The 27731-nt window shown below is 41.9% G+C and overlaps 2 protein-coding genes across 3 annotated transcripts in view; one reads left to right on the plus strand and one right to left on the minus strand.

Annotated features, from left to right (window-relative positions):
• LOC309451144 (pinopsin-like) overlaps positions 1 to 1883 on the plus strand; it is an 87976-nt gene extending 86093 nt beyond the window's left edge. Inside the window, exon 5 of the mRNA XM_082074628.1 lies at positions 1596 to 1883. Coding sequence (XP_081930754.1) covers positions 1596 to 1823 — 228 coding nt within the window. The 3' untranslated portion in view covers positions 1824 to 1883. The remainder of the gene's footprint in view (positions 1 to 1595) is intronic.
• ST6GAL2 (ST6 beta-galactoside alpha-2,6-sialyltransferase 2) overlaps positions 1 to 27731 on the minus strand; it is a 55192-nt gene that overhangs the window by 5792 nt on the left and 21669 nt on the right. For both annotated transcript variants that reach the window (XM_082074608.1, XM_082074607.1), the window contains exons 2-5: positions 23324 to 24326; positions 19140 to 19237; positions 15801 to 15902; positions 14535 to 14709 (exon numbers count right to left, since the gene is read on the minus strand). In XM_082074608.1, the coding sequence (XP_081930734.1) occupies positions 14535 to 14709; positions 15801 to 15902; positions 19140 to 19237; positions 23324 to 24269 (1321 nt within the window). In that variant the 5' untranslated portion in view covers positions 24270 to 24326. The remainder of the gene's footprint in view (positions 1 to 14534; positions 14710 to 15800; positions 15903 to 19139; positions 19238 to 23323; positions 24327 to 27731) is intronic.

Consider the following 27731-nt stretch of genomic DNA (forward strand, 5'->3'; position numbering starts at 1 on the left):
CTGTGGAGTCTCCCTCTCTGGAGACATTCAAAACCCAGCTGGATTCACTCCTGTGCGATCTGCTCTGGGTGAACCTGCTTTAGCAGGTGGGTTGATCTAGATGATCTCCAGAGGTCACTTCCAACACCAATCACCTTCTGTGATTCTGTGTAAACTCTGACCTGCCATGTGCAGGAAATAAAAAAAAAAACAAACCAGATATGCCCATTCTATCCTCTGTGCTTTTGAACATTTGTGTCCTACGATATTTACATACATGCTAATCTTCAAGACTATGAAGAATTTGACTGATTTCCTTTTCCTTTTTTGTACATCACGGGAACGAGAAACAAGAATAGAAAGATGGGCCAGTATCATCCACGTCAATGCCAGACTATCATCAGCACCATCAATAGCAGCTAAGGCCATACAGAAATTAATTTCCAGTTTAAAGACAGAAAAAGGTTCACTTTGATCTTAGGTGCAGTCCTAAGATGCTGTAACTCTCATCCCATGATAAAGGTCAAAAGTAGACCAGGATAGATTCAGGAGGAAGATATGTGAGCTTATGTAAACTTTGTTTTTCTACAGCACAATTGTAAATGTGTACTAATAGAAGGTCTTTATAGCTTTGAAATGAGAGAAAACTTACTGTTGCGGCTGCACATTTTCAAAGGGACTAATACCAGATACTGATCATCAGCACAGTCTAAACTGCAATACTTTTACATCAATCACAGCTTTGGAAGCCTTTTCTGTTTCAGATAGCCATGTGAAAAGAAAATGACAAAGCAAGCCTTGGACACTAGTTTGTTGTTGTGGTTTGTGTGGTGGTTTGTTTGTTTGGTTTTCTTTTTAAGATTTCACTTAAAAGATAAAAACATGTAGAAAATGTTTTGAAGCACTTGTTGTACTACTCATATGTCTATCCATTGAATATGACTATCAGCTCTCCGAGGAGACAGCTATATCATTCTGCTCTCTTTGCACTTACAAATGAGAACTGATGTAATTGTTAGTTGTTTTTTTTTTTTCTGTACAACAGCTTTGGAATAATAAAGCATCAAAGGTGTTTTGGGTAACTCTCACAAGTGAAATGAATTTACATTAAAAATTATTTTGGTTTGTTAATTAAGCAAAACCATTTTCTGAATTTTAGTTTGCAGTTTGGGAACAGGGAGATTTCAATGGCTTGTTAATGAAAAGAACCTTATGTTCTCCCTGCTGTGTATCATTAGATTATCAAAATGATTTTTCCCTGCCTGATGTGTGAAGTAACTGAAAACCAATTACTTCTGTGATTAAATTTTCTTTTATCATAAATGAAAGGTTATGAAAATGTTCTAGATGGTTTTACAGCTTTACACTCTACGGAGTCTATAGCCTTCAAAAAGCTAAGTATATCAATTTCAAAGGAAAAGTCCCCAAATTTAAGTGAACTTTAGTCTTAAGCAGCAAGAAACAGGGATTCATGGTGAAAACACATTTAATCCCTATTTGAGCAAGAAGGACGAGCTTAATAAACCACGCTTCCTTGCCTCCAAGCTGTTATAGAGATGCTCTGAATTGTAGCCTGCCTAGCAACCAGGTCTAGAATTGTTTGTTTGTTGTTTCAGTTTTACAAATGCTTCCGCCAGCTTTTCCACTGCCAACCTCCTTCCTCCACTGATGGAGAGCCCACCAGCCACTCCAAGGTAACCGTTATCCAGCTGAATCAGAGGAAAGACGGTGGAAGCACGTGCAGTAAAGAAGCAAATCCAGAAACAGACAGTAAAATGACTTCTCTCCCGCACCCAGAGCCAAGCCTGGAGCCAGTTTCGAAAGCTGTACCACCAATGTGTTAGGAAAATTGGCTCTGACGGAAAGTACAAGCCTTAACCAGAGTGTGTTTCATTTCACTGCCACATTACCCAGCTGACCTTAAAATTAATAAAGGAAGTTGCCACTTGTGGGATGAGAAAAGTGTCAAGAACAAATATTGGGACTCTCTTATAATTTCCTTAATAACAGTAAAGATGGCCACATCACTGCAAATATGATTCAATAATGACAAAATTTTAAGCAATATCATTGACTTTCCAGTAAATTAGTTAACGGAACACTTAGAAGTGGTAGAGTTTTAGTTCTTTGTGATCTGTGGATCAATGTCCTTCAGAATCATCCTAAAAGGCATGCTGGGGTATCTAGTTTAGCTCCTTGTCTTTCCTGCCTTATTCCATCCAGTCCATGTCTTGGGATTTCACATTAGGTTGCTCATAAATAACCATAATTTTTGACAGTCCACTCAAGTTTTTGCTCATGCCGGACAATGATGTTTTGTGGGAGGAAAGACTGGACAGGCCAGTTTCTGAGTGGTAACAGCTAATTTACAGAACATCTTTGTGTTCAAGTCTAGAGTAAACGAACTGAAAGATGAGCTAAGACAATGAGTAGTGATCACCACATACACAAGTGTCCCTGGGCTACAGAGACTTATCTGTCCTGGTGGAAATGGGAGCACTCCTGAGACTGCCAGACCTGATGCACCTTTTCAATGCCCAAACTGTACTCTGGGGAAAAATGGTGGTCAGTGCCAAACCTTTTCTCCTTTTAGCACGTCTACCACTGCAGACCCCCAGCCAAAGAGGCCAATGGTGCAGTACAACCAGCACTCCCATCCAAACCACCTATGGATGAGATTCCAGGGCATGCAGCACTATACACTCAACCTACGCGAACCCAGGAAGGTTGGTTCCTCCACTTAGCTGTCACAGCCCCCAAGTTTTCCCTTGGAATGATCTGATCCTGGTGTTAAATTCAAAAGCAGAAGGTGAGATAGCACTGTATTAAAGACAGAGGGAAGGAGGAAAAAAAAAAAAAAAAAGCAGCTTTTTTTTTAAAAAAAGAAGCTGTTTTCTTTGTATGAATAGAGTCCTCACTAAAATAGGGAATAAATGGGTTCAGTTCTGTCCTGTGCCTTAGAGGATGTGAACCCTCCTTCACAGGGGACAGCCCTCATGTTGTAGTGAAAACTAAGTTCACAAAAGCCAGGAATCAACTGTCTTTGAAATAACAGCAGCAGTTTAAACTGTGAGGACATTTACACCAGTCCATGTACTAGGATATATTCAGGTTTTATTCTCTTTATTTTCTAATGCCATGCCTGGCTTGTTTTCCTCAAGTCCCTAAAACACGGCTGTCAACAGAGCTCCCCAGGCTCTTTTGGGGCAGTGTGCCCTAAAACGGCTCAGTAAAAACTTGATTAACTAGATTAATCCAATTAATCTACTAGCAATATTACTACTGTGCCTAGGGGATTTGGTCAAGAACCCATAAAACTCCAGTACAAACCAGCAGAAATATTGCCAGTCTGAGTGATGATGTTGCCATGAGACCTGTGGAGGGGTCTAGAGAGAGCTGTACCAGGGTCTCCTCAGAGCAGGGACAACTTTGAAATTAAAGCAGGTTGCCTGTGGTCCTGTCCAGCCCAGTACTACCCCCAAGGCCAGAAATTGAACTGTTGAACCTTTTCAGAAGTTTACTGAAGCATGCAAAAATAATACCATAGCCATGAACCTGAAACCATCAAGTAGGTGCGAAAATGACCATCAGACCTGTTCTCTTCCAGATCTGATACTTAAGCTTTAAAACTTTTAGATTTTAAATATCCAATATAAATTTCATAATAAGGAAAAAGTCAGGTTATCTGGCATGATTTTAGCTTTGACAAACATGAATTGGTGCAACCATACATTCAAAATCACAACTGAAGATATTTCTGTATAGGCCACTCTAATTCTAATACTCTTGCTGGATTTTCAAAAATCCCATTTGAATTATAAATGTGAAAATGGAAAAATGCAAAATAATTCTGCCTGTGTGGAGAAAAGTTGTTTTATAGTAAATCATTCAAAGGTGTGTTTTATGAATGTTTTATAGCTGAATGGTAATGTTCCTGAATAATGCATTGGAACAAAAAAAAGGACTGTGAGCACAGAATATCCTTTTAAAAATATTTTAACATATATTATGCCAAAGAAACGATGTGGCTGCCAAAGAAACAGTCAACATGCAAGTTTGCTATAGAATTACAATATTAGATGATAATAAAGTACTAGATGTTTCAAAATATTACATATTAGTATTTCAAAATCCTTAGAAAGGTGTGTTACTTTTTCCTATTTGGCTGGTATCTATGGTGTCAGAAAGTCTTTGGTATGGTTTAAACTCAGTCCAATTGGCACAATAAACTCCTGAGGTTCTACAATCTGCGCTGAAAACATTTAAACCAGAATTAAATTAAGATTACATTCCTTGCATGGATGGCTTATACAAATGAACATATACAATGGATTCTAATTAAAAGGAGAAAATGTTTTTCAATTTGTTCTTGGCAATCTTAGTGACTCAAGAGGTTCTGAATTTCCAACATGCATCTTTTGTACAGTACAATTAGGCTTTGTGTTTAGCACACTAATTTAAAAAGAATGTTCTCTAGTTTACAAGTAAATAATATAGTTCAATATACCTGAATACAACAGATGCTTTATGAAAGCATTTAGAATAATAAGTGTAATTCGAACATTCAGCAAGAACAAAATGTAAGAGATGCTGAAAACATTTAAATACACATAATCTGATTGTTATAATGTCTCATTTCACACAGAACACAAATTTAGTTACAGAAAAGAATTTAGCTAGATACACTAATAAGTTTATGTTTGATAATCTGTGCACTTGAAAGCATTACAAATAAACATAAAGAATTTATAACATATAGTTTTCTATATGCTAGTCTACTTCTATAGTCTCTCTTGATTGGATTTCAGGTACCACAGCAAAATCTTTTGCTCCTTGAAACTGGGCCAAATGTGCCTCAGTTATTCTTCGGAATATAGACTAAAGGTAGCTTTGGCTTTTTAAAATACTACAGCTGCAAAGAAAAGAGTTCTTTTACCTTTGTTTAGTTCATGAACTATGACAAACAGTAACCACAAGAAAATCAAACAGGAATTTAGCTGTCATCAAATGGCCCTGTGGCTAACCTTCATAAATTGTGCAATACTTGTCACCTTTGATGTATAGATACTCGCACTATATAGTAGACTTAGAAAATTACCTATTTATCACTTAATGCTGAATGCAAAAAGCTGTACATTAATCACGGTAATATATTCTGTAATATGAGGGTGCACTGGCAAATGCTGACCAGTAATATAACTTTAAATGTGTTATTCAATTCTGGGTGATACACTAGAATAATCAAGAATTTTTTAATGTGATTTGGAGTTCTGTAAGAGAAGAGTTTGCACTTTTATCTCCATATTTCAGGAAGCAGGAGATGCTCAAATTTCAGAGTGCTTTTTATTAGAATAAGAATTTAAAGCTTACATATTTGGAGGTATTATTTATTTGTGTAATAATACTTGGATAAAACTGAGCTGGAAAAAAGTAAGCACTATTCTGTTCCTTCACCAACTGCTGGGAAACAGCTGAGTCAGTAACAATAATAAAGGCAACCTCTTAATATTTCAAATAGTTTCTTTCAGTTCATACAAGTGTATTTTTTCTAAGCAGAGCTGGAGATCAGCTGCATTTTTCCATTCAACATCCCCTCTGAAGCCATTTTAAATTTAAGTTCTTAGTCATACAATGATGCATAGACATACAATGTTGCAGTGTAATGATAGTCTTGCTTGTACTATTGTCTCAATGCACGCAAATGAGGATTAAAATAATGCTATCAACTATTAATGACGCATAACTGTTAAATTTGTGATGTCGACTGTAAAGCCTCAAACAAGCCTTTCTTTCTCTCACAACAATAAAGTAATCTGGCCTTAGTTATCCTTTTGTGTACAGTGGTTCCTGCATTACGCTAAAAGCTGCAACACTTAGCAAAGACTAACACCTACACTGCCAAGCTAAAATGTAAAAATCTACAGAGAACACATTTTGATTTGGGACTAAAACCGAAATAGAATACTGCAGTCAGAGCTTTCAGCTAGCTTCTCAAAACAGACAAAAGCTGCTGGGTATATAAGGGTACAGAAATGTGCATTTCAAGTAAAACCACTTCAGAAGAGGTAAGCTACCAAAGTGTACTGATGGACTAGGGTTAAGTAGAAATTCATGGCAAATCCAGTTAGTAAACAATAGAGAGAAGCAAAATCTTCATTGAAAAGCCTGTATATAATCAAGACATTATTAAAAAGTCCTCAAACTTTCCAAATGCTAATGCACCATCCCATGGACACAGAATGCTGCTTTTGAGAAACTCAAGGAAGCAGCTTTAGCCTTGGTCATCAGATGACAAAAATGCAAGGTTAGAACTAGGTTGTTTACATAGGCTACCAAGGAGGGTATAGGAACAGTTTTCTTACAGCAGAATGGTAAAAATAGAGACTGCTGGTTTATACACTATCAGCCTTAAAAAAAAAATTGAGCTTTGATATGTTCAGGAAGAGGGGGGGAAGACTGAGTTCATATTATACAGTGAAAATATATCAATAGGAGGCAAACAGGTAACACATTTCTGCTGCCAAAAACAGGGCAAATCTGTCCCTAATAACAGCGACATCTTCTCAACTGTCAATTTAGGATCTGCCAGTGGAATTGAAATCCGAGACTTGGTGGTTGGATGCTGATACTTTTGAGAAATATAGAGTAGATCAAAGTCCAAAATGAGATGTAAACATATCAATACTCATTTAACAACCCCAAATTTCAGCCAAATGTGAATCAACAAATTTAACTGCAATAAGCCACCATGGCAATTGCCTAACACTAATGGAAGATGATGAGAATACTGTGCAGTTTTGTTTAAAAGCATGAAGGTGGCAGCTGCAAAAATCATGCAAAAATATGCAAGAATCGGTTCTCAAAGCTCATCTAAGGATTAGATTAGGGAGACAAAAAGTAAACAATTTATAATGAGGAGTGACATTAGCTAAGATATGACTCCTAGATTAAAATAAAATGTTTGTTTTACCCTGGTGAACCTTTCCCCACAAGAAAAAAACCCAACTCTGTGTTTTCTTGGTTATTATTATTCGAGACGGATCCACTAGAAAATATCATACTAAAGGATGACTTGTCTGTGCCAATTTCATCCTTCTTAGACATGGTATAGCCCCAGAAGTAACACCTAACAAACAGGTTGCAATTTGACAGCAATTAGCTCAGCCTACTTTCAATGATGTCCTGAACTTACACCTTTCACTAGACTGGGTAGAAAACAATGCTTAAATAATAACAAGTTTATCAGAAAAGACTTATGACCAGATGTAGGTCTGTGTGTCACACTGTTAAGGTGCAGTCTGGCACCGGTGATGGATGGGGTCCCACAAGCTGTTTAGAAGAAAACCAAAGACAGAAATATCTACAGGTTAGAACCTGATGGAGAGAAGTGGAGAAATTCTGTTCTTGGTGTTCTTGTGTAATATTAATCTCACGTGGTTTTAGACCTCTGTAGTGTATGTGTGTTGTATGTTACTATTTTAGAAGTGGCTGGAAGCAGTGACATATTTAACAGGCTTAAACCAGTAAGTGTATGTACACAAAATGCAATATTACTAAAGAACTCTAGACTTGTGATTTATTTTGAACATAATCTGTAAAGCATAAGCAGTCCTTCCACTTCTCTCCCCATCCTTTCCCTTCCTCTGTATTTGGGACACACGCTCTGCTTCCCTCACCCCAACCAACAGCTATTGCAGTGCTGTTTTCTCTGCTCAGCAACATGCCAGCACAGAGCTAATGTATCACAGATTCATAGAATGTCCTGAGTTGGAAGTGACCCACAAGGATCATAGAGTCCAACTCCTGTCCCTGCATATGACACCCCCAAAATTCACACCATGTGTCTGATGGTGTTATCCAATCACTTATTGAACACTGTCAGGCTTGGGGCCGTGACACCTCCCTGGGGATCCTGTTCCAATGCTCACCACCCTCTGGGGGAAGAACCTTTTCCTAATGTCCAACCTAAACCTCTCCTGGCACATCTTCCTGCCGTTCCCTCGGATTATGTCACTGGTCACCAGAGAGAAGAGATCTGTGCCTGCCCCTTTTTTATCCTGTGTTACCCAGAACTCCATGCAGTGCTCCAGGTGAGGCCGCACCAGTGCAGAGCAGAGCGGGACAATCACCTCCTTCACTCCACTGGCAATGCTGTGCTGGATGCGCCCCAGGACATGGTTGGCCCTCTTGGCTGCCAGGGCACACTGCTGGGGTGCTGTATGTAGAGTTTTGGGGAATCAGTGACTCCAGAAAAGAGTTATGGTGAGACAGGGCATCCCATGCCCCAAAGGAAGCACAAAAAATGTTCTTTTCCCTAGCTCCCAAGTGGTGGAGAAGCCAGGGAAAAAAATATTCTACCTCTTCTCACTCATTCCCCTAAAGCCACAGGATGCAAGAGACTCCCTCTTCCACACAAATGACCCACTGGCCTCTTTTCCAAGAGACTTAATAATATTGTGACTTAAGTATTTTAATACAGCTATTAACAACGCTAAAAGATTCCCCTGACATCAATCATGGCTGAGGGATGGTGACTCACTGCTGCAGAAGAACACAGTGAGAACAGATTCCACCAAGTGCTCTTCCCTTTGGGAATACTCTTATAAATAGTGCTAAATGGTAGAAATAGATACAATTGCCACGTGAAAAATGTAAATACTGAAGAAACAGTCGAAGATCACCCTAAAACATTTCTGACATTCCTGAAAGGAAACAGTCTGATGTTTCCATGCTTTAATTCATGTTTGTCCAATTTTGTAAACTGAGGCTAAAGAGGCTTGAAATTGAAGTGCTTCACTTGATCCAGAAACATTTTTTTACCTTTTCAATGTCACTGGCAGCAGCGATGTGAAGAACTGCTGCTCTTCCTCCACGAGTAACTGCAGGTCACAGAGAGCTGCCTGACTTTCTGCTGGTGTAAATATGGACAAACCAGATTCTTGTGCAGAGCCCATATTGGGACTAATTACAGAGCACTGCACACAGACCTACAATAAGTTATTCTAATAAAGTGATTAGAATCACTATGGTCCATGCTTTAAGAGCTTAGATTCAGGGATATAGGTCCCTCTGCCTGTGAAAATTCAAACCCTCTATTTAACAACAACTTATCTTCCTTCATATGGCTGTTTTCAGAACAATGGTATTAGCAGAGTGGCCATTTAATACACCCTTTTCCCATATCTTCTTGCAATTAAGACGCTCAGATTTTATAATGGTCATCATTTACCCATTTTTTTCTATTAATTTTATAGGAAATATTTTTGTAGATATTATAGGAATAAGCTCAACATTCAGAATCTGCTTTTCACTCAGGTGCACTCAGTTGTGTCTGACAGATTCAGTTCCAACTGGGTATGTGCTGCCTATGTTGTTGAGAGATACCTAATCTGAAGACCAACATGACTTTTCAGACTTCTGACAAGCTATATTATGTATTTTATGCTCTATCTTGCCCTTTTTGTCCAGCTTTGACAATACACAGTTGCTGTTTCTGTGCTGTGTCCCAGTTTGTATTACGTTACATGTGCAATGCATGGACACCCATTCAATCAGGTTACTAAAATAGAAAGCCTCTCCCTACTAAAATATTTAAAACGCATCTATAAGAACAGTAGTTAGTTATCAAATGAGGTGGATATGATTCCCAATAAGCTTGTCTTACTGCCTTTTTAAAAAAAAAAGCTAAAAATAGCATTACCAAAATCTCTAAGCATCTTTTTTTGAGAAAATAACAACATAAATAAAATTCCCAGTAGAGGTAAAGGAGCCAAATTTGCATCTGTACATAGAAAGTATATTTATCTATAAAGCTTTTGTTGTTAATGTTTTTGCTTGTTTAATGATTAATATTTCCAAAGCATTCTCTGCTTGAAGGATATTGTTTGTCAGGAACATTTAGATTTGGGGTTGAAGATTATTGTTCTATTCTTATAATGACCTTAACTCCACTTCTTCAAAGAAAGCTTTTGAAATGTTTCTTATATATGGTGGAAGTACAGATTGACAGCACAATGATCCTCTTCACTATTCTTATGATCAGCAGCTGTTAACCTATTTTTATCAAGAACTTCATTACTCCAAGAAATGCTTTTGCAAAATGTGAATACTGCTGGTGAGATCATTCCACACGAGCAGTCTCCTCCTTCTGAATTTTTACAAGCAGGTTCCGAAAATCTCACTTCAGGAAGTAACCAGCTGCCAAGCCATCCTCCACCTACAAACAAGTCCTCCTCTTCTTTCCACTCATGCTCCCGGTAAGCACAACTCGCTCAAGTCATAGACAGGCATCTCCCAGACACAGTATCACAGTATGTTTGGGATTGGAAGGGACCTCAAAAGATCATCTAGTCCAATCCCCCTGCTGGAGCAGGAACACCTAGGTGAGGTCGCACAGGAACATGTCCAGGCGGGTTTTGAACGTCTCCAGAGAAGGAGACTCCACAACCTCCCTGGGCAGCCTGTTCCAGTGCTCTGTCACCCTCACTGAGAAGAAGTTTCTTCTCAAATTTAAGTGGAACCTCTTGTGTTCCAGCTTGATCCCATTACCCCTTGTCTTATCATTGTTTGCCACTGAGAAGAGTCTGGCTCCATCCTCATGGCACTCACCCTTTATATATTTATAAACATTAATAAGGTCCCCCCTTAGTCTCCTCTTCTCCAAACTAAAGAGACCCAGCTCCCTCAGCCTTTCTTCATAAGGGAGGTGCTCCACTCCCTTAATCATCTTCGTTGCCCTACGCTGGACCCTCTCCAGCAGTTCCCTGTCCTTCTTGAACTGAGGGGCCCAGAACTGGACACAATATTCCAGATGTGGTCTCACCAGGGCAGAGTAGAGGGGAAGGAGGACCTCTCTCGATCTACTAACCACCCCCCTTCTAATACACCCCAGGATGCCATTGGCCTTCCTGGCCACAAGGGCACAGTGCTGGCTCATGGTCATCCTGTTGTCCACCAGGACCCCCAGGTCCCTTTCCCCTACACTGCTCTCTAATATGTAATCTCCCAACCTATACTGGAACCTGGGGTTGTTCCTGCCCAGATGCAGGACTCTACACTTGTCCTTGTTAAATTTCATCAGGTTATTCCCTGCCCAGCTCTCCAGCCTCTCCAGGTCCCGCTGGATGGCAGCACAGCCCTCCGGCGTGTCAGCCACTCCTCCTAGCTTGGTGTCATCAGCAAACTTGCTGATAGTACACTCAATTCCCTCGTCCAAGTCGTTAATGAATATATTGAATAATATTGGCCCCAGCACTGACCCCTGAGGCACTCCACTAGATACTGGCCTCCAACTAGACTCCGCACCATTGACTACCACTCTCTGGCTTCTCTCCCTAAGCCAGTTTGCAACCCACCTCACTACTCTATTGTCTAGACCACACCTCCTCAACTTAGCTGTGAGGATGCTGTGGGAGACTGTGTCAAAGGCTTTACTGAAGTCAAGGTAGACAACATCCACCGCTCTGCCACCATCCATCCACCTTGTTACATTCTCATAAAAGGCTATGAGGTTGGTCAAGCATGACCTACCCTTGGTAAAGCCATGCTGACTGCCCCTAATAACCCTCTTATCCTTGATATGCCTTGAGATGGCACCAAGGACAAGCTGTTCCATTACTTTCCCAGGGACAGAGGTGAGGCTGACCGGTCTATAATTACCCGGGTCCTCCTTCTTGCCCTTTTTGAAGACTGGAGTGACATTTGCTTTCCTCCAATCCTCGGGCACCTCTCCCGTTTCCCAAGACTTGGCAAAGATGATGGAGAGCGGTCCAGCAATGACTTCAGCCAGCTCCCTCAGCACCCGCGGATGCATCCCATCTGGACCCATGGATTTATGAATGTCCAGACTATTTAATTGCTCCCTAACCCAGTCCTCATCGACTAAAGCAAACTCCTCCATTGACCTGGCTTCATCCGGGGTCTCAGGGGTACAGGGCTCCCCAGGACAGCCTCCGGCAGAGTAGACAGAGACAAAGAAGGCATTCAGTAATTCTGCCTTCTCTGTATCTTCTGCCACCAGGGCACCCACCCCATTCATCAGTGGGCCTACATTGCCTCTGGTGTTAGTTTTATCTGCTATGTATTTGAAAAAGTTCTTTTTGCTGTCCTTGACCCCTCTCGCCAGCTGTAATTCTAAGGAGGCCTTGGCTATCCTAGCTGCCTTCCTATATCCTCTAACAGCAGCCTTATATTCCTCCCAAGTGGTCAGCCCCTGCTTCCATGACCTGTAAACTCTCCTCTTCTGCTTGAGCATACCCAATAGCTCCCTATCCAACCACGCAGGCCTCCTGGCTCCCTTCCTTGACTTCCTACGTGTGGGGATGCTCTGATCCTGAGCGTGGAAGAAGCAATCTCTGAATGCCACCCAGCTATCTTGGGCCCCTTTTCCTTCAAGCAGTCTTGCCCATGGGATTTCCCCCAGCAATTGCTTGAAAAGGCCAAAGTTAGCCCTGCTGAAGTCCAGGGTTGCAATTCTACTTGCTATTCTGTTCCTGCCACATGAGATGCTGAACTCCACCATCTCGTGGTCACTGCAACCCAGGCAGCCCTCAACCTTTACTGCTTCGACCAGACCCTCCTTGTTAGTGAGGATGAGATCCAGCAGTGCACCTCTCCTAGTCGGCTCCTCCACCATCTGCATGAGGAAGTTATCATCAATGCACTGGAGGAACCTCCTGGACTGTGGCTGGCTGGCTGAATGGTCCTTCCAGCAAACATCAGGGAAGTTAAAATCACCCACAACAACCATGGCCTGTGACTGTGAGGCCACTCTCAGCTGCCCATAGAAGGCCTCATCAACTTCCTCAGCCTGATCTGGCGGCCTGTAGCAGACGCCCACAACAGTGTCAGCCCTGCCAGCCTTCCCCTTGATCCTGATCCATACACTCTCAACTCGCTCGTCATCCGCTCCTGGGCAGAATTTAGTACATTGTAGTTGCTGTCTCACATAGAGAGCAACTCCACCACCACGCCTGGCTGGCCTGTCTTTCCTGAAAAGGGCATAGCCATCCATGACCACATTCCAGTCATGTGAACTGTCCCACCATGTTTCTGTAATTGCCACCAGATCATAATCTCCCGACCGAACATAGGATTCTAGCTCCTCCTGCTTATTCCCCATGCTGCGCGCATTGGTATACAGGCATTTCAGGGAGCGAGCAGAGCACACCAGTTTCTCCCTAGGGGCATAGGAGGCCACCCGGTCCTCATCAGTTTTAGATTGCAGCCCCACTGGGACAAGCCCAGCTACAACCCCATCCCCCTTCGAGCCTAGTTTAAAGCTCTCCAAATGAGCCCAGCTAATTCCTGCCCCAGCATCCTTTTGCCCCTACGAGATAAACCTTTCCCACGTGACAGTGTCCGGACTGGTGTCTTATAAAACCAACCATTATCAAAAAATCCAAAGCCCTGCCTGTAGCACCAGTCTTGGAGCCAACCATTTAGAGAGTGAATTTTCCTATTCCATCCCACATCATCACTTGAAGATGGAAGGAGTGAAGAGAAGATCACTTGAGCCCCTGAGTCTTTCACCATCCTTCCCAAGACCTTGAAATCATTCTTCATCCCCCTCAGACTACGGGAAGCAGACACCTTTATGTCATCCCTCTGAGAGCCACAGCACCCTCCCTAAGGGCTTTGGTGGGCTCCACAATATAATGGGATGCCACCGCTGTATATAGAGCCCAAGATAAATGCTCAGAACTGGTTTTCCCACGTCAGATGCAATCTCAGTTATCTTCACTTTCAGATTCTGATAAAAAAGAACAATATGAGCATTTTCTGCCTGCAGAAAATATGTAGACCAATGTGACAATGTCAAGGAGGAAATGATGGAGTTTCCAAAGTACAAGATAGTATTTGGAGCTCTATTGCTCTCTGTGTCTCTAGAAGCATGAGCAAGGAAGAATCTGACTCTGCTTTAGACATTCACGATCAGGATCTGCCATGCATCAGAGAAGTCATTACGTTGTATGATGTGTGGACACAGTGCCAAATTACCCCCAAAGAAATACTAAGGACCAAAAAAATACAGTGAAACTCTATTCATTCAAGTGTAAAAAGAAGGAGGATGCTTTGGGCACTTTCAGACTGAGCACTGGAAGCTGTGACAGGGCATGGGAAATCCCATTCCTTGACCCATGTAGGCCTGTCAGACCACATCAGTGATTTCATCCTCTCTGTATGATCTACCATATGTCTTCCCGCGTCTGATGCATCTCTGCTCTATGATCCCAATGAAGAACTTCAGAATCGAGTAGGTTCTCAATAGATAAATTGATATGGAATAATACAAATGTCTCACAGATGTATGTGTGTTCGATAAATCTGGTATGCATATTATGGATGTGAAGGACAAGAAAGCAGAATATTAAATTCACCCAACTATTTCATAGTTCTCATGCTGTGTGTTTAACTAGTCATTGTTCTGTATAGAGCACTACAAACAAATATTGCATGTATACCGACTTGCTCCTCATGCAGTGTACACATTTACAATTGCTTATTTATTTTTTGTAATCTAACATGTCTACTGGGCCCCTCTTTGATACACCTACCAATAAAACCTGAAGAAGGAGGGTTGGGCTGTATTTTCTCTTTAGTGTTCTCTTGAATGATGTCCCAGAGCTGCCATATAAACTTCGGATGGAGAATGTAAAACGGTTGGTTTGGATTCTTCCTGCGATGCTGTACGTAGGGAGTGAACAGATTGTAGTCTGGCTTCTTATACCACTGGGAGGAAAAAAGTAACCATTTTTATAATCTTATGGTACCCAATGTTTTGAACACTACATGCAAAATAATGTGATCTAGTTACATTTGGGTTCTTGAAAACAAAAGCAAAGGCAGCAAAGCAGCCTGCACTGGTGGATGTTCCTCCTGGAAAGCCAGTCCTCACTCTGGCTATTCTGCTTCTTTTCTTCATACAGAGACTCCCAATGAGCAACTCACTGCAGCAGGATGAGCCAACCTCCTCTCCCACTCACAGGCCCATGTTAAACAAGGGGTTTAAAGAGCCTTGACACAAGACCTGAGCGAGGGGGTGAACCTTTATCTGGAAGTGTCCCCGTCCTTGCTGGCAGCACCAGCAGCACATGAAGGAGGCTGACTGCAGCCTGCGTAGGAGACAAGCAGCCTCTGGCATCTGTTGCTAAGGGAGTTCAGCAGATGAAGGTTTAACTTTCTGCTTTGCAGCCTTGCTCAGCTCCCAGCTCCCCTTGCCAAGAACCATCAGATCAGCTGGTCCACTGGAGCTGCAGCACCAGCCAAAGCAGAGCCTCCCCCAGTGACAACCAGATGGACGTCTGCTGCTCTCCGCGAGGGGGCGGGCGGTGGGGCACAGATGGCTGTGGGGGAGTGGACATAAAGGGAAGACTGGTGAGGAGGAGGCCCGAGAAATGGGGAAGGCGCCAAGAGAGATTTTCATTAGGGTGTTTTATTTTGTCTGGGAAGGCGCAGGGCAAGGTGGGAAAAATGGATGTAATTCTTCACCTCCCCTGATAAAACCTCCTTCTGAAATCTAGTGACATTCTCTCCTTGGCAAATGCACAGAAAACTCACTGTTATGTGAAAACAGTAACATTTTATCAAAAAACCTTCACCATCCATCTATCCTAGCGTCTCAGAACAGTCCATTTCAGCACAAGTGCTGGCTGCTAAAAAGCTTTTGTCCAATAAACCAATTTTGACCAACTCATGCAGAAATAGCAGACTTGGGGCTTCTTGTTGACAACTGAGAACCAGAAGACTGCGGCACTAAATACATTCATTTTCTCCAGCGCTTTCAGACTGATTAGGAAGAAAGGTCCAAACAAACATCTTACCACATTCAGATTTGCAGAGTAGGGGGCAGGGTCCCAGGCTACTAAGATAACATCTTTGTACAAGGAGCTGTCGACAAAGTGGTGGTTTGGATTGGTGAGAATCTGTAAACACAGACGCAAAGAATTGCACAGCGTTAAAAGCAAGTGGGATCCAGAAAAATGGCAAAATCCTCCTCTAAAATGAACAGTTCTCCCCACACTGCTGTTTATTCTACTTTAATTCTGGTTGATTTTAAGCATCTTGTTTTGCTAAAAAATTATATAAAAAGAAGCTTAGCCATAAACAGCACTCATGACAGTTTGAAGTAGCAGTATGCTGTATTACTCTCCATCTGTGAGGGATAGGATGAGACCATAAGACCACTTGAGATGCTGCATAATTGTATATCAACACTACTGTGTACTCTGGAACATGAAAACAAAAGCTACGGTATTTCTGACTGCCCAGAGGATCCTGGAGGCAGAGCAGACATCTTTGAAAGGTCCCCAAGTATAATGTGGGGGTTTTTTTGCTGGGTTCTTTTTGGTCTTTTTTTTTTTGGTTGGTTGGTTGGTTGATTTGGTTTGCTTTGGTTTTGTTTTGCCTGTGTTTTTTTGTTCGTTTGTATTTTGTGGGTGTTTTGTTTGTTTATTTGTTTGTTTTCAGTCCTCTCTCCCTCCTTTTGGTTGCTTTCTCATTTCAACACCAAGACAATGTCATTTCAAATAACTCCAAAAAGGCAAATTAGACCCTGACTGTAAAAGTAGTCATACCTAGAAAAATACAGGCACACAATAGGGCTATTTTTAAAGCAACTCATATTGCTCTGATCTACTGCTCTCATTCAACTCCCTCCCATCTCCTGGTCCTCTGCCTGATCCACCTGCCCCACTGGAAGTTTCCTTTTCACTCCTGCTGGCTTATCCCTTCCCAGACCCTCCATGTCTAACCAGATCACTCTGATCCCTGGTGCATCCAATGTCAGGAAGGATTGAGCTGAATGACTTCAGCATTGGTTGAAACAGCATGAATTTGGCTCCAGCTGTTAAACTAATCAACATTCCAGACAAATAAATTCATACTAATTTTCATTTCCCTTTAGGATCCAATGAGCCATATTTGATTATGCATATTTTTCTTCAGAAAAATAATATTGTTGCCATAGCAATATTTTTCCTACCATAAACTTTGAGCTTAATGACTTTCCATCAGTCTTCTACAATAAGAACATAATTAGTTGTGCTGCCATTAGCATCCATAGCTCCATTTCTCAGAGCAGCTTTCTCCTGAGAATGTAAACTCCTTTTTTGAGAGTACAGAGTAAACAGACCAAAAGGTCAAGCTTTTAAAAGCTCGGTTCCATAGTTATCACACAAAGGAGCTCTTACTTGCCTTTCAGTAAGCAAGAGTCCATGGAGATGTTGTCCACACAAATTCCACTCTTAGTGAGCCTGCATTCATATGTATGAGATGAGTTTCTTCTGGAATAACAATATCTGTTGTGGCTGCACTGGCTCCCTTCATGTCCTTTGGGCTTTCACAGCAGAGAACATGAAGGAAGACAAGGGCCACAGCAGCCTTTTAATCAGCTGAATGCAGGAATTTCCAATAGCAGGGAGAGAAGGAGGGTCAGTAAACCTGTATGGGTAACCCATCTTCAGTACTGGTAGGGAAAGCAACCTTTATCAAGTGGGTTGTGCAGGTTTCTCTCCCAGGGAGGGGAAGGCCACTTTCTCAGTAGGTCGCCAAAGCATCACAGGTGGCTTCTGACCTCTTTGAAGGAGCAGAAAGGTGGTAAGAATATGAACATTTGTGAGGAAGCTGTGTGAGCTGACATTGCCTGAATTTTAGCCATGTCTTGTGTTTTCTTGAGAGGCCTTGTGGAGACCGAACAACACAGTACACAGCAGAGAAGACCATGGGACCCTCCATCACTACCCCAGTGGGAGTGGTGTACTGTAGCATCCCTGGGAGCCAGGAGAACCTCAGCCTGCTGTGAGCAGCCCAGAGCTGCTAATTTATCCATTTAGCCTCTCTGAATTTGCTGAAGAGCTAATAAAGCTCAGATCGCTCCCTGAAGGCATTTCTCTCCTCCTACAGGGAGCCCAGTGAGACTGGTCAACAAAATAACATCTCAAAACCCTCCTTCTTGCCAGGCACAGGAGTTCAGGCACGGTCAGCAACCAGGAAGTTTGGGCTGACAGCAAAACAAAGAAGAGTCAAAAAAAGAAAAAAATAAATTAAATTAAATGAAGATCAATATCCTTTGAAACCTTGATTTCAGCACTAAATCCAGAGTAAGAGAGTAAGATACTTCTGCTCTCTCTCCCTGAGCAAAAGAAAGGGGATATATTTGACCCAGATAACTTCAAAGACGTAGTCTCTCCTGCAGCCTCACAAAGAGCTACAAAATGAGTGTGAACTGTCCTCTCTGTGGTGGCAAAGAACATGAGCTTATACACACAGAGAACACATCACCCAAGATGGACTGTGCATGGGTAGTCACCCAAAGAAGCAGAAGAAAAAATGAATTAATAAGAATTTTGCTCTTATTCAGCAAGAATCAATATGTATAGAGCATGCTACATGACCAACCATACTACTGGTGTTGACTAATTGAACTCACCATTTCAAGATGTCATAAAACTTCACAGTAATTCTCTTGTTGCTTTTTGGCTGCATTTCGTAAAAAGGAAAGAGGCTTGGTTTGCCCAAGATTGCAGTTCAGGGTTTGTTTTTTTTTTAAATTTAAAAACTACTCTTAACCATAAGGTGTCACTATACCTCAATGCACAATTATTTGTTGACATCCATACACAGAAAATCCCATTTTCTGTTTCCATTCAGATGTACAAACTCACCTTCTGTGTAATATCCAGTATACATTGAAAGTTTTAGCTAGTTCATTCCAAATTTTTCAACAACGATGACTTGCCTGAAGTTATGTATTAAGACAACTTAGTTACCATTTCTTTCACCTTCCAGCAAGGAAATAATTGAGGAACCGGAGAATATGATAAAAGAGCTTTGGGATCCCCACAGCCTGGGCCTTGTGAAGACCCCGGAGGCAGTGTGGTGAAGGTCTTCTGTACTGACAGAAGCCTTTACAGATGTAGGACACATAAGAAACTTTACAAACTAATTCTTTGAAACAAGGATATCAAGTAACTACTGCAATCACTCCACGCTGACAGCAGTGTGAACATCGCTGTAAAGGAGAACTTCTACCTTCAATACACCAGGACTGTTAAACCACTAGCTGTTTCCCAGATTACCCAACACTTTCTCAGAAGTTATTAATTTAATGACATATTGTAGAGAAGTGACACTGACTTGAATTCACAAAAAGAAGATCTTACCTGAGAGTTAATGATCCGCATGGTCGTTTTATTTCCAACATCTTTTTCATAGCCACGTGTTGGAGCAGAATTAAATCTTAGAACAGCATCGTGAGAATCTAGGAGCATAAATGAGGGGGTAATTTGTTTTTCTGAGTAATACAGAACACTAAAATAAACAAATGATCTAAACCAACATAAAACTTACACATTTCTCCTAATTTTCATATTCTAAGGATGATAAACATTCTACCATACACTAACAAAAATTCTCTTGCATCTGCCATACGTTATTAACGTTACTAAAATCCACTTGAAAAAAAACCTCAGAGTCATCAATTAATTTAGCTTGCAGTACTTAAATAGTTCTCTTAATTGGACAAAATTAGTGTGGGAAGGTTATTAGTACACGCAGTACACACAATTGCTCACTATTTCTATTGTAAAATGTACAAATTACTACATGCAAAAGCATGTTAATTGCAATGCTATCTAATTGCATATTTGAATGAACAACAATGCTCGACTATAAGCTTGTGCTCCACAGTATTTTACAATACCTGAAAATCTCAGCCTATCCTAAACTAATTAATCATACCATGTACTTACTCTCAAAGTCAGTACAAGTCTTAAAAAGCCTCTGTAGAGATGTCAGCCCATAGACCTGCTCACACACAGAAACCCGAGGATCCCTTGGTAGCAAAGATCTAACAGAGCTGAACTGTCAAAGTTTCCCGATGAGCTGTTGACCTCGAAGTCATGCAGAATAGAAAGCAGCTATAGGTCAAGTATGGGTCAAGGGTAAACACTATGAGCAAGCTGCTGCTGGATAAAACATAACCACCCTCTCAGTGCTTCATTTAAGGGTACCTCAAAGCCCAAAAGTTGTAAGGGAGAGTAAGACATTATAGCCATCACCCATAAACACAATGTCCCTGCCAACAGTCCCCTATTTGGTGTACTTTTATCCCTTCTACTGATGGAAGCAGAGAATATGATTCAGGCCAAAATGGCTGTGTAATGCCTTAACTCATAGGAAGTCTATACAGCTGTTTAGTCACTTAAAATATGGTTGTCTATAGCTCAAAAATGGATGAGGTAGAAGCTTCCAAGACGACCAACATGCTTCAATGGAATTCAGGCCTGATCCTATCAAATTTTGATCTTCTGTCCTTTCACACCTTTACTCCACACTTTTTGTATTCCAGACAAGAAAATGTTGTGTGACATGAAGCCAGCAGTCCAATCTCAGGCATACTTGCTTGCTTTAACATGTTGTGTCTGAAAAGAGATGTTTGCCAAATGTCCAGTAAGACAAACTTCTCAGAAGCTAAGGAGTGAAGGCTTTCTTCTGCGCCCCTATGTATTGATAACCCCGGCCTCAACACCTAGCCTTCATTGGCCTAAACATTAAGCATCTTGACTGCACAGGAGCTAGAGGACATGAAGTCAAAAGAAGCTTTTGGAGAAAGAAAACAAAGGTCCTTCATATTTGAAACCTGCTTCTGAATCCAAGAACATAAATTTGGACCCATATTCAACAACTTTTTGACAATTTGTTGACTGAGAACTGGGAATCGTGTTGAGAAACGGGAATTGTATGGTTCACAATCTAATTGAGAGACAGTGTCCTGCATTTCCAACTTTACCCATGCTGGTTCTTCATATCAAGAGCAAAAATCTTTCCTTCACCATAAAATATATGATCAGGACACAGCCTAACATTGATAATAGATGTTTTTAAGTTAACTGATTTTAGTCTTATTAAGTATTTAGAGACCACCATTTAAAAGATATAAAAACTTTGAGGGTTTATCACTGATCTCTGTTACTTCCTGATGATGCCAAAATAATTGTGCGTCCCATTAAACAACATGATCACAATGGCAATGTTTGCTCTATTGGCACAGTACTTCCATACCTAGCTTCATTCAAAAACAAGGGGAGGCAGGGTGGTGGGCAGGGAAGAGGAGGGCAAAAGACAGAAAACTCGTTAATATTTCTACCTGCATTTCTAACACGAACACAGAAGAGGGAGCTAAAGGCCTTTGAAGAGAAAGGTCCTCTTAGTACCGCTTTCTTCAGCCTTACTTTTTTCTTTTGGGAAGATAAATAGTAAAAGCCTTTTGCCTGCAGCAACTTCATCAACCAAGTCTTGTATGGCCCATGGCCCAAAAAACACAGCTTGCACATGGGGTGTTTTTCCCCACTCCCTAATGATGCTGCTTTTGCTCATTTTGCTCTGTGGATACGGAGGAGCTCAAGCATGGGTGCCAGGTTGACTCCACAGAGCAGCAACACCAGCTGCCCGTGGTGCCTCCAAACTGGCAGGTTGTCTCGCATTTTCAACCCGGAGCTGGTAGCCCTGGTGCCAGCTCTGGGAGAAGACAGTCTTTCTCTACAGCTGTGCATGCACATGGAAAAAGAGCATCTTGAACAGTCTGATCTTTCTCTTCCCAGTCAGATTCTCATCAGTTTCTCAAGGAGGTGGAAGGGCACAGCCAAGAGCTCAGCTGTAACACATACGATCTGGATTCTACAGGGGAAGTGTAACTTCTTCCCCATGGGAATAATACTAGAAACATATGCTGGAGCTCCAATTTTCCATTTTAAGTAGGAAGTGCTGGCACGGTGTCTCCAGTGTATTAGCACTTCCCAGGAGCCACAGTGACCACTAAGACCCATAGGTTTGCACCAGGTCCTTCTGGGATGGCTCTAAGCACTCAGTTTCCCCCTGCCCCAATTCTGGGCCAAATTCTCTGCTCAGTCACAAATACCTGCCCATGGCCTGGAAGATACTTAGAAAAAAATGTTCTGTGACTCCTGCTGCACCACACACTTTCCTGCACAACAGGTAGGAAGAGATGTGAAATTTCATTGTAGGTCTTACCAAAGAGCATCTGCTCTTGTACATCTGCTCTTCTCCAGTACAGCACCAATCTATACCAGTGTAAACTGGGTGTACTTGGCAACACTGAGAGAAAATGATTTTGTTTCAGTCAAAGATAACACACTGAGGAAGGGTGTAACAACGACTTCTGAATCAGTGAGGCTTCCTGTGAAACTGGGGATTACCCTGGTGTGATTTTAGCCACAGGCCAGCTGGGCATCCGTGCTCTGCTGGAAGCCTATTAGAGTAGTTTGATAATGACGGCAGCTCTAATATATCCTAGAGATTTAAAGGAAATTCATCTGTGTCAAAGATGATACAGTGTGATGAAGCAGGTATTGCGATGTGAAGTCCTGGAAGATGGGAGGATTAATGAGTACACATCAAAAGGTTTTTATAGAGAGCTGAAGGAGATAACTCTTCTTGCTCCAGAAGCAAGTTTGAGACATACATTTCATCCTTCTTTCAGTGCTTGCAGCATACTGCACACGTACTACTAAAATGAAGAACTACTGAGGTGTTAATACGAGTGGTAGTGCTTATTTTTGAAAGGAAAAAATAAAACTGACCTAGATTCGTTTTATGGATCCACAATAATTTTCTGAATAGCTACTACAAAACTCCCACCTTGAAGTGTGGAATTCTGTGTGATGTTGACATCTCAGCACATGTGTAACCTCACTGACTCAGTGCAGCAGTAGAAAAATCAATGGGAGGAGATACTTGAACTCATTAAAATTCAGTTTCAGAAAAGAGGTCAAGGGACTTGACCTCAGTGCATGAGGCTGCTCAAGGGTTTGAATTCTATATGTCTGTCAACTCCAAACATGCAGAAGATGAAAAGGATGGTGTACTTGGCATGGAGGCAAAGTTCAGTCTGGGATAGCAACAGCACCAGCAGTTTCTCTATGAGCCACTGTAAAACACAGACAGGTGCAACGCAGCTATGCAAAATAAAACCAGAACATGGCTCTAATCCACTGACGAAATAAACACACGCTACAGCAAAATGTCAAATACGGCAGAGCTGATGAAACCAGTGCCTCCTTTATACAACAAGCTGTAATACGATAAGAAGGCATCACTGTTTTCTTTAAATCAAATTATGACTTCGGGCCTGATTTTCCTTTCAGTTACACTGTCCTGAAATGGAACAGCTTCACTGAAGTCTATAAGTTCACACTTAGGTAAAGCTGGTGAGAGAGAACAACCAGGCTTTACAGACCTATGCTTGAGAAGAATGAACCTTTTGAAAGACAAACATGAACACATACACATATGTATACATACACATGAACAGATGCATTTCACCCACCTATTTCATCCCCTAGAGAGGAATTCAGTATTGCACCAGCAGACATAACGACAGCACAGCTCCCAAAGCCATGTGTATACAATTTGCCCAGTGGAATTTGGGGAACGTGCTTTTCCCATCCAAGAGTGGAGAAAGGAGCTTCCTTGCCATCTATTGTTTTCACATTCACCCTTTCTTTTAGCTCACAGAATAGCTGGTCTCCTGTCAATTTGGAGTTTCGTTTCCCCTTGAACCGCACCCCATGCTTATTGGTGCTCAAATAATCTTTCATCGCCTTCTGCAGTCGAGGGTTTAACATCTTGGAAGAGACATCCCCTTTCCAAAGCTTGTAAAGAAAGGATTTCGACATTGTGGAATATAACCCATCCCAGTCATCGGATTCATCAAGCATCTGGCTTCTCCTGTGCTTTGTGCTCCTTCTCTTCATTCTTCTCTGATGGCTCCAGTTGTTCTGTAAAATATTTGCTTTTGGATTATCCTCATCAGTTGAGATGAATTTTGCTATCTCTTGCAGGTGGTTGTGCGGTCGAGGCTGACCAACAGCAAATAAATAATCATCATTCACTTGGTAGAAAGCACTTTTGGATTTTCTTCCTATCTGGGATGGAAAAAACTCATCTTCATTTCTAAAGGCATCTTCCAAATCAGTCCATTTCTTAATACTTCCAGTCCCCGATTTAAATGAACCTAAGAGATCTTCATTAAGAAGCACCTCATTCCCATCAATGGTTTCAGAGAATGATGGATCATGTATGGCTCCCATGATGACTCTCTGCTTGCCCTGAAGGGGCAGAAGCCTCTTAGTTTCAATGTAAGAAAAGGAACTAGGAACTGGTTCAGCAGTGTTGCTATCTGTAAAATAGATGAAAATCACCAGAAAAAGCAGACCCCATGCAAAGATGCCAAACAGCATGAGTTGTTTCCATTGCTTCAAGTTAGGTTTCATGGCAATGCCTTTACCAGCTCCTCTGTGCCTTGAAGTATTGGTGAAGGAAAATGAAACCTGGAAAGAACATGAAATATTAATCAAAAATGGTTCTAAAAATAGATACAATTCAGAAATATTTTAGCACGCTTTGATAGATGGTGAAGAATTAATCTCCAAGCTGTAGCGCAGAGGATTCAGAAGCAGAAACAAACTCCAGAGCCTGCAGACACTGTAGGAGTGACACGCTTTGGCTGTAACCACACAGTGACAGCTGCTAGCTACAAAAGAAGCTGGTGGCCAGTTTCTACAGTAACACTGGATCCTGCCTTCAGGGAGATCATGTGCCTGCCTGCTTCTGCTATACTGAGCGTAGCAGTAAGAGAACAAAAGCAAAACCCACGCCTGGCTGTATGCACAGTGGGGACAACATCAGCCGTCTTCTCTTCTGCTGTGGAAAGTCCTTATGCAGTGGACTGCGAGCAAGCCTGTCCGCAAAGGGACCAGGCAGGGAGCACAACTCTCAGCTGGCCAGCCCTCCTCTGCCCATGGCCCTGAAAGGATGGTGCTCTGTGGGTACCATCAAGGGGTAGCTGGGGGGAGCATCACATCACAGGTTGGAGGGGTGACTTTTCCTCAGCTGGTATGAACTGGCACAGAAAGAGTGGGCCACATCATTTGCTGGGAAGCACAGCCCAGGATCAGACCTGAATAAGACAGTGACTGTTGTACCTCTGCTATGAATGCTGCACACACACTGAGGTGGCACAGAGTTCTGCATGTCGAGGCATGAGGAGTATGCATTTTCCAAAAAGGGGGACGGCTGGCACAACTAACTAAATACATGCCTTTGGGATAATGATGGAGATCTACATAAAGAGGAAGCAGAGGGAGATGTCAGACCTAGACTCGGAAATCTGTGCTCTACTAATACCTGGGAATTTTGCACAGCTTGTGCATTAGTGGGGAGATGCATGGTCCAACATGAAATGAAGTCTGACTGAGGAGGCTGTGTTCCAAGGAAAATACACTAACACATTGCTGGACCACCATGCATGCTATGTCCTTATACGAACTCACTTGCTTAATCAAGTGGTGTGGGTATCAGCAGCAAAGCTGGCTGAAGAAAGTCCGGCCCTACCTGATCACAAGCCTTATCATTCACCTTTCTGAACAATGGCCATCATCAGCCTCAGGTGCTACAATGAAGTGTAGCTCAGTATACTACTTAGTGATGTATCACTTACCGGATCTTGACTAAAAATAAGCCCTTTATTTTGGAGTGTTGTTTCTAACTCCATGTGTTTCAATCCCTACTTAATGGTGGGACGTAAGAGCCACATGTACCAGGCAGCTGTGATCATAAAAGGGGAACAGGAGCAGGGGCAGGTTTAACTTCATTAACAGCCTGCGCCTCAGGAGCCACCATCTCATCACACCATGTCCAAACAACACTCGCAGCTCTATACACCTCTGATAACACCCTGCCTGCTTATACTTGACCATCAGGAGGACCAAAACCACACTCACCATATTCTATCACCTTTCTGCAAGCTGATAAACTACATCAAAGTTGAGCGCAAACTTTGGGTTGAACCTGTAACTAAGGCTGTGTTTTCACATTGAAAAGAACTGGCACTTACACTGGCATAAAGTGTTCTCTGCTCTGTCACTCATCCCTGCACCGTGCCCCTGCCACTGCCAACACTCCTGTCTACACAGCTGGATCAGTAAAATGATATAACAGGGGATTAGGGGAAGTATACGTCAGAGGGTTTTTTTTTGTTTTGGTTTATTTTTTTTTAAACTGGATCAGTCCTCTTATCCACTTCAGTGTGGTCACACATCCAGTTGTTTCAGCACAAACGAGGAGATTGCCTACCACAATGCAGAGGCGAGAACAAACCACAGGTGGTATTAGCAGGGATACTTCAGGCTAGGATTTCTGCTGACCTCCTGGGAATGTGAGGCCACAGCATTACATTTCCAAACACAGTCTTATTTTAACGAACAAGACAAATCCCAGAACATTAAAAAAAGCAAGCCAACTTTGGGACTCAAAGCAGTGTCCAAACAGAGAATAATCTCACACTTGGATGACCAAATTTCATTGTAAACACATTCATTTCGAGTACATTGAAAAAAAAAATCCAAGAGTGCGATAACCCTGTGCTCCACACACGTATGCCTTGGTTCACATAAACCACATGGAAAAAAGCTATTACTCCCACTGACCCATTTCCTACTTGCTCTCTGCTGCTCTTGCTGCAAGATCGCTCTCTGCAGAACCTCGACACTCCCCCCTACCCCATCCAATTTTAAATCACTACAGTCAACGTCCTGTGGGAGTCGACTTACAGTATATGGCTGTTGTGCAACTTAGGTCTGCCCTGAAGTTATTGCAACCTGCCCACTCATCAGTGTTCAGATGGTTTGCATTTTTAAATCAGCATTCTTCACTCGTCTGAACTGCTTTCATCCCTTTTTATCATTTTCCCTGCTGTGTTTCCCCAGCACTTTTCAACACGTGGCTTCCAAACCACTGTGTAAGTTAGTCTTTGCTCAGTCAGATGTTTCTCCTGCTGAATATACATTTCTTACAGGATCTGCAAAGGAAGCATCTTGCAGAATCTTTTAAACAGACAAGCTTGCAGGAAGTCGAAGATACAAAGGAAGAGGTCACCAATATTTTTCACAGGCACATAGCAAGTCCAAACACAATTTAAACACAAACCATAGCAAAATCGCATGATTTCGTACTTTTTTTTCCCAGTTTTGTTGTGTCTTATAACCAGAAGTTGGTAAGAAAGAAAGGGTTTAGTCTTAATTCATGTGTGAGACGATGAAAGTTTCTAATTGTCTGTGATTGCATGTGTTTGGTGCAGCAGACTGCCTCAGCATGAAGAATTAGTGTGGACTCCTAAATTTGGTATTCAGGTTACAATCTGAAAAAGGAATGAGTTGCATTATTAATTATTTTTAAATCAAAGCAAATTATTTTTTTCCCATAACACTTATAAGGTCATAAAAGCAACATTTTTATTGGTCAGCATGGACATGTGAGCATGCACATGATTACAGTTTTCATGTAGCAAAAAATTAGCTGTGAAAAACAAAAAAATCAGCATACAGCAATCTATTTGTCAACACTGCAAGCAAAAGGAAAGCCACCAGTGAGAATAAATCTGAAAAGTTTACACATTAACTACTGCAGAAGCTTATCTACAATCCCTTGTTGCAAGTGGGGCCTCAAAAAGGATACTCAAATCTCTTGAAGACCGGAGCTATGCAGGCAAATCTCTGTGCTGCTTTCATGTTTTTTGCTCACAAGAAAAGCCTTGTCCTCCAGCAGTACAGCTGAGCTGGAAGCAAATTCAAGGTCATTACTGTATTAGTTGCAAGAGGACCCCTAGAACCTCACAGGATCTTGAAGGCTGTGCCTGGAAAGCTGCAGTAAGTCCGGAGAAATATCAGTTTATCTTA

Source organism: Streptopelia decaocto (genome assembly GCF_964273445.1).
Source record: "Streptopelia decaocto genome assembly, chromosome: 1".
Lineage (NCBI taxonomy): Eukaryota > Metazoa > Chordata > Aves > Columbiformes > Columbidae > Streptopelia > Streptopelia decaocto.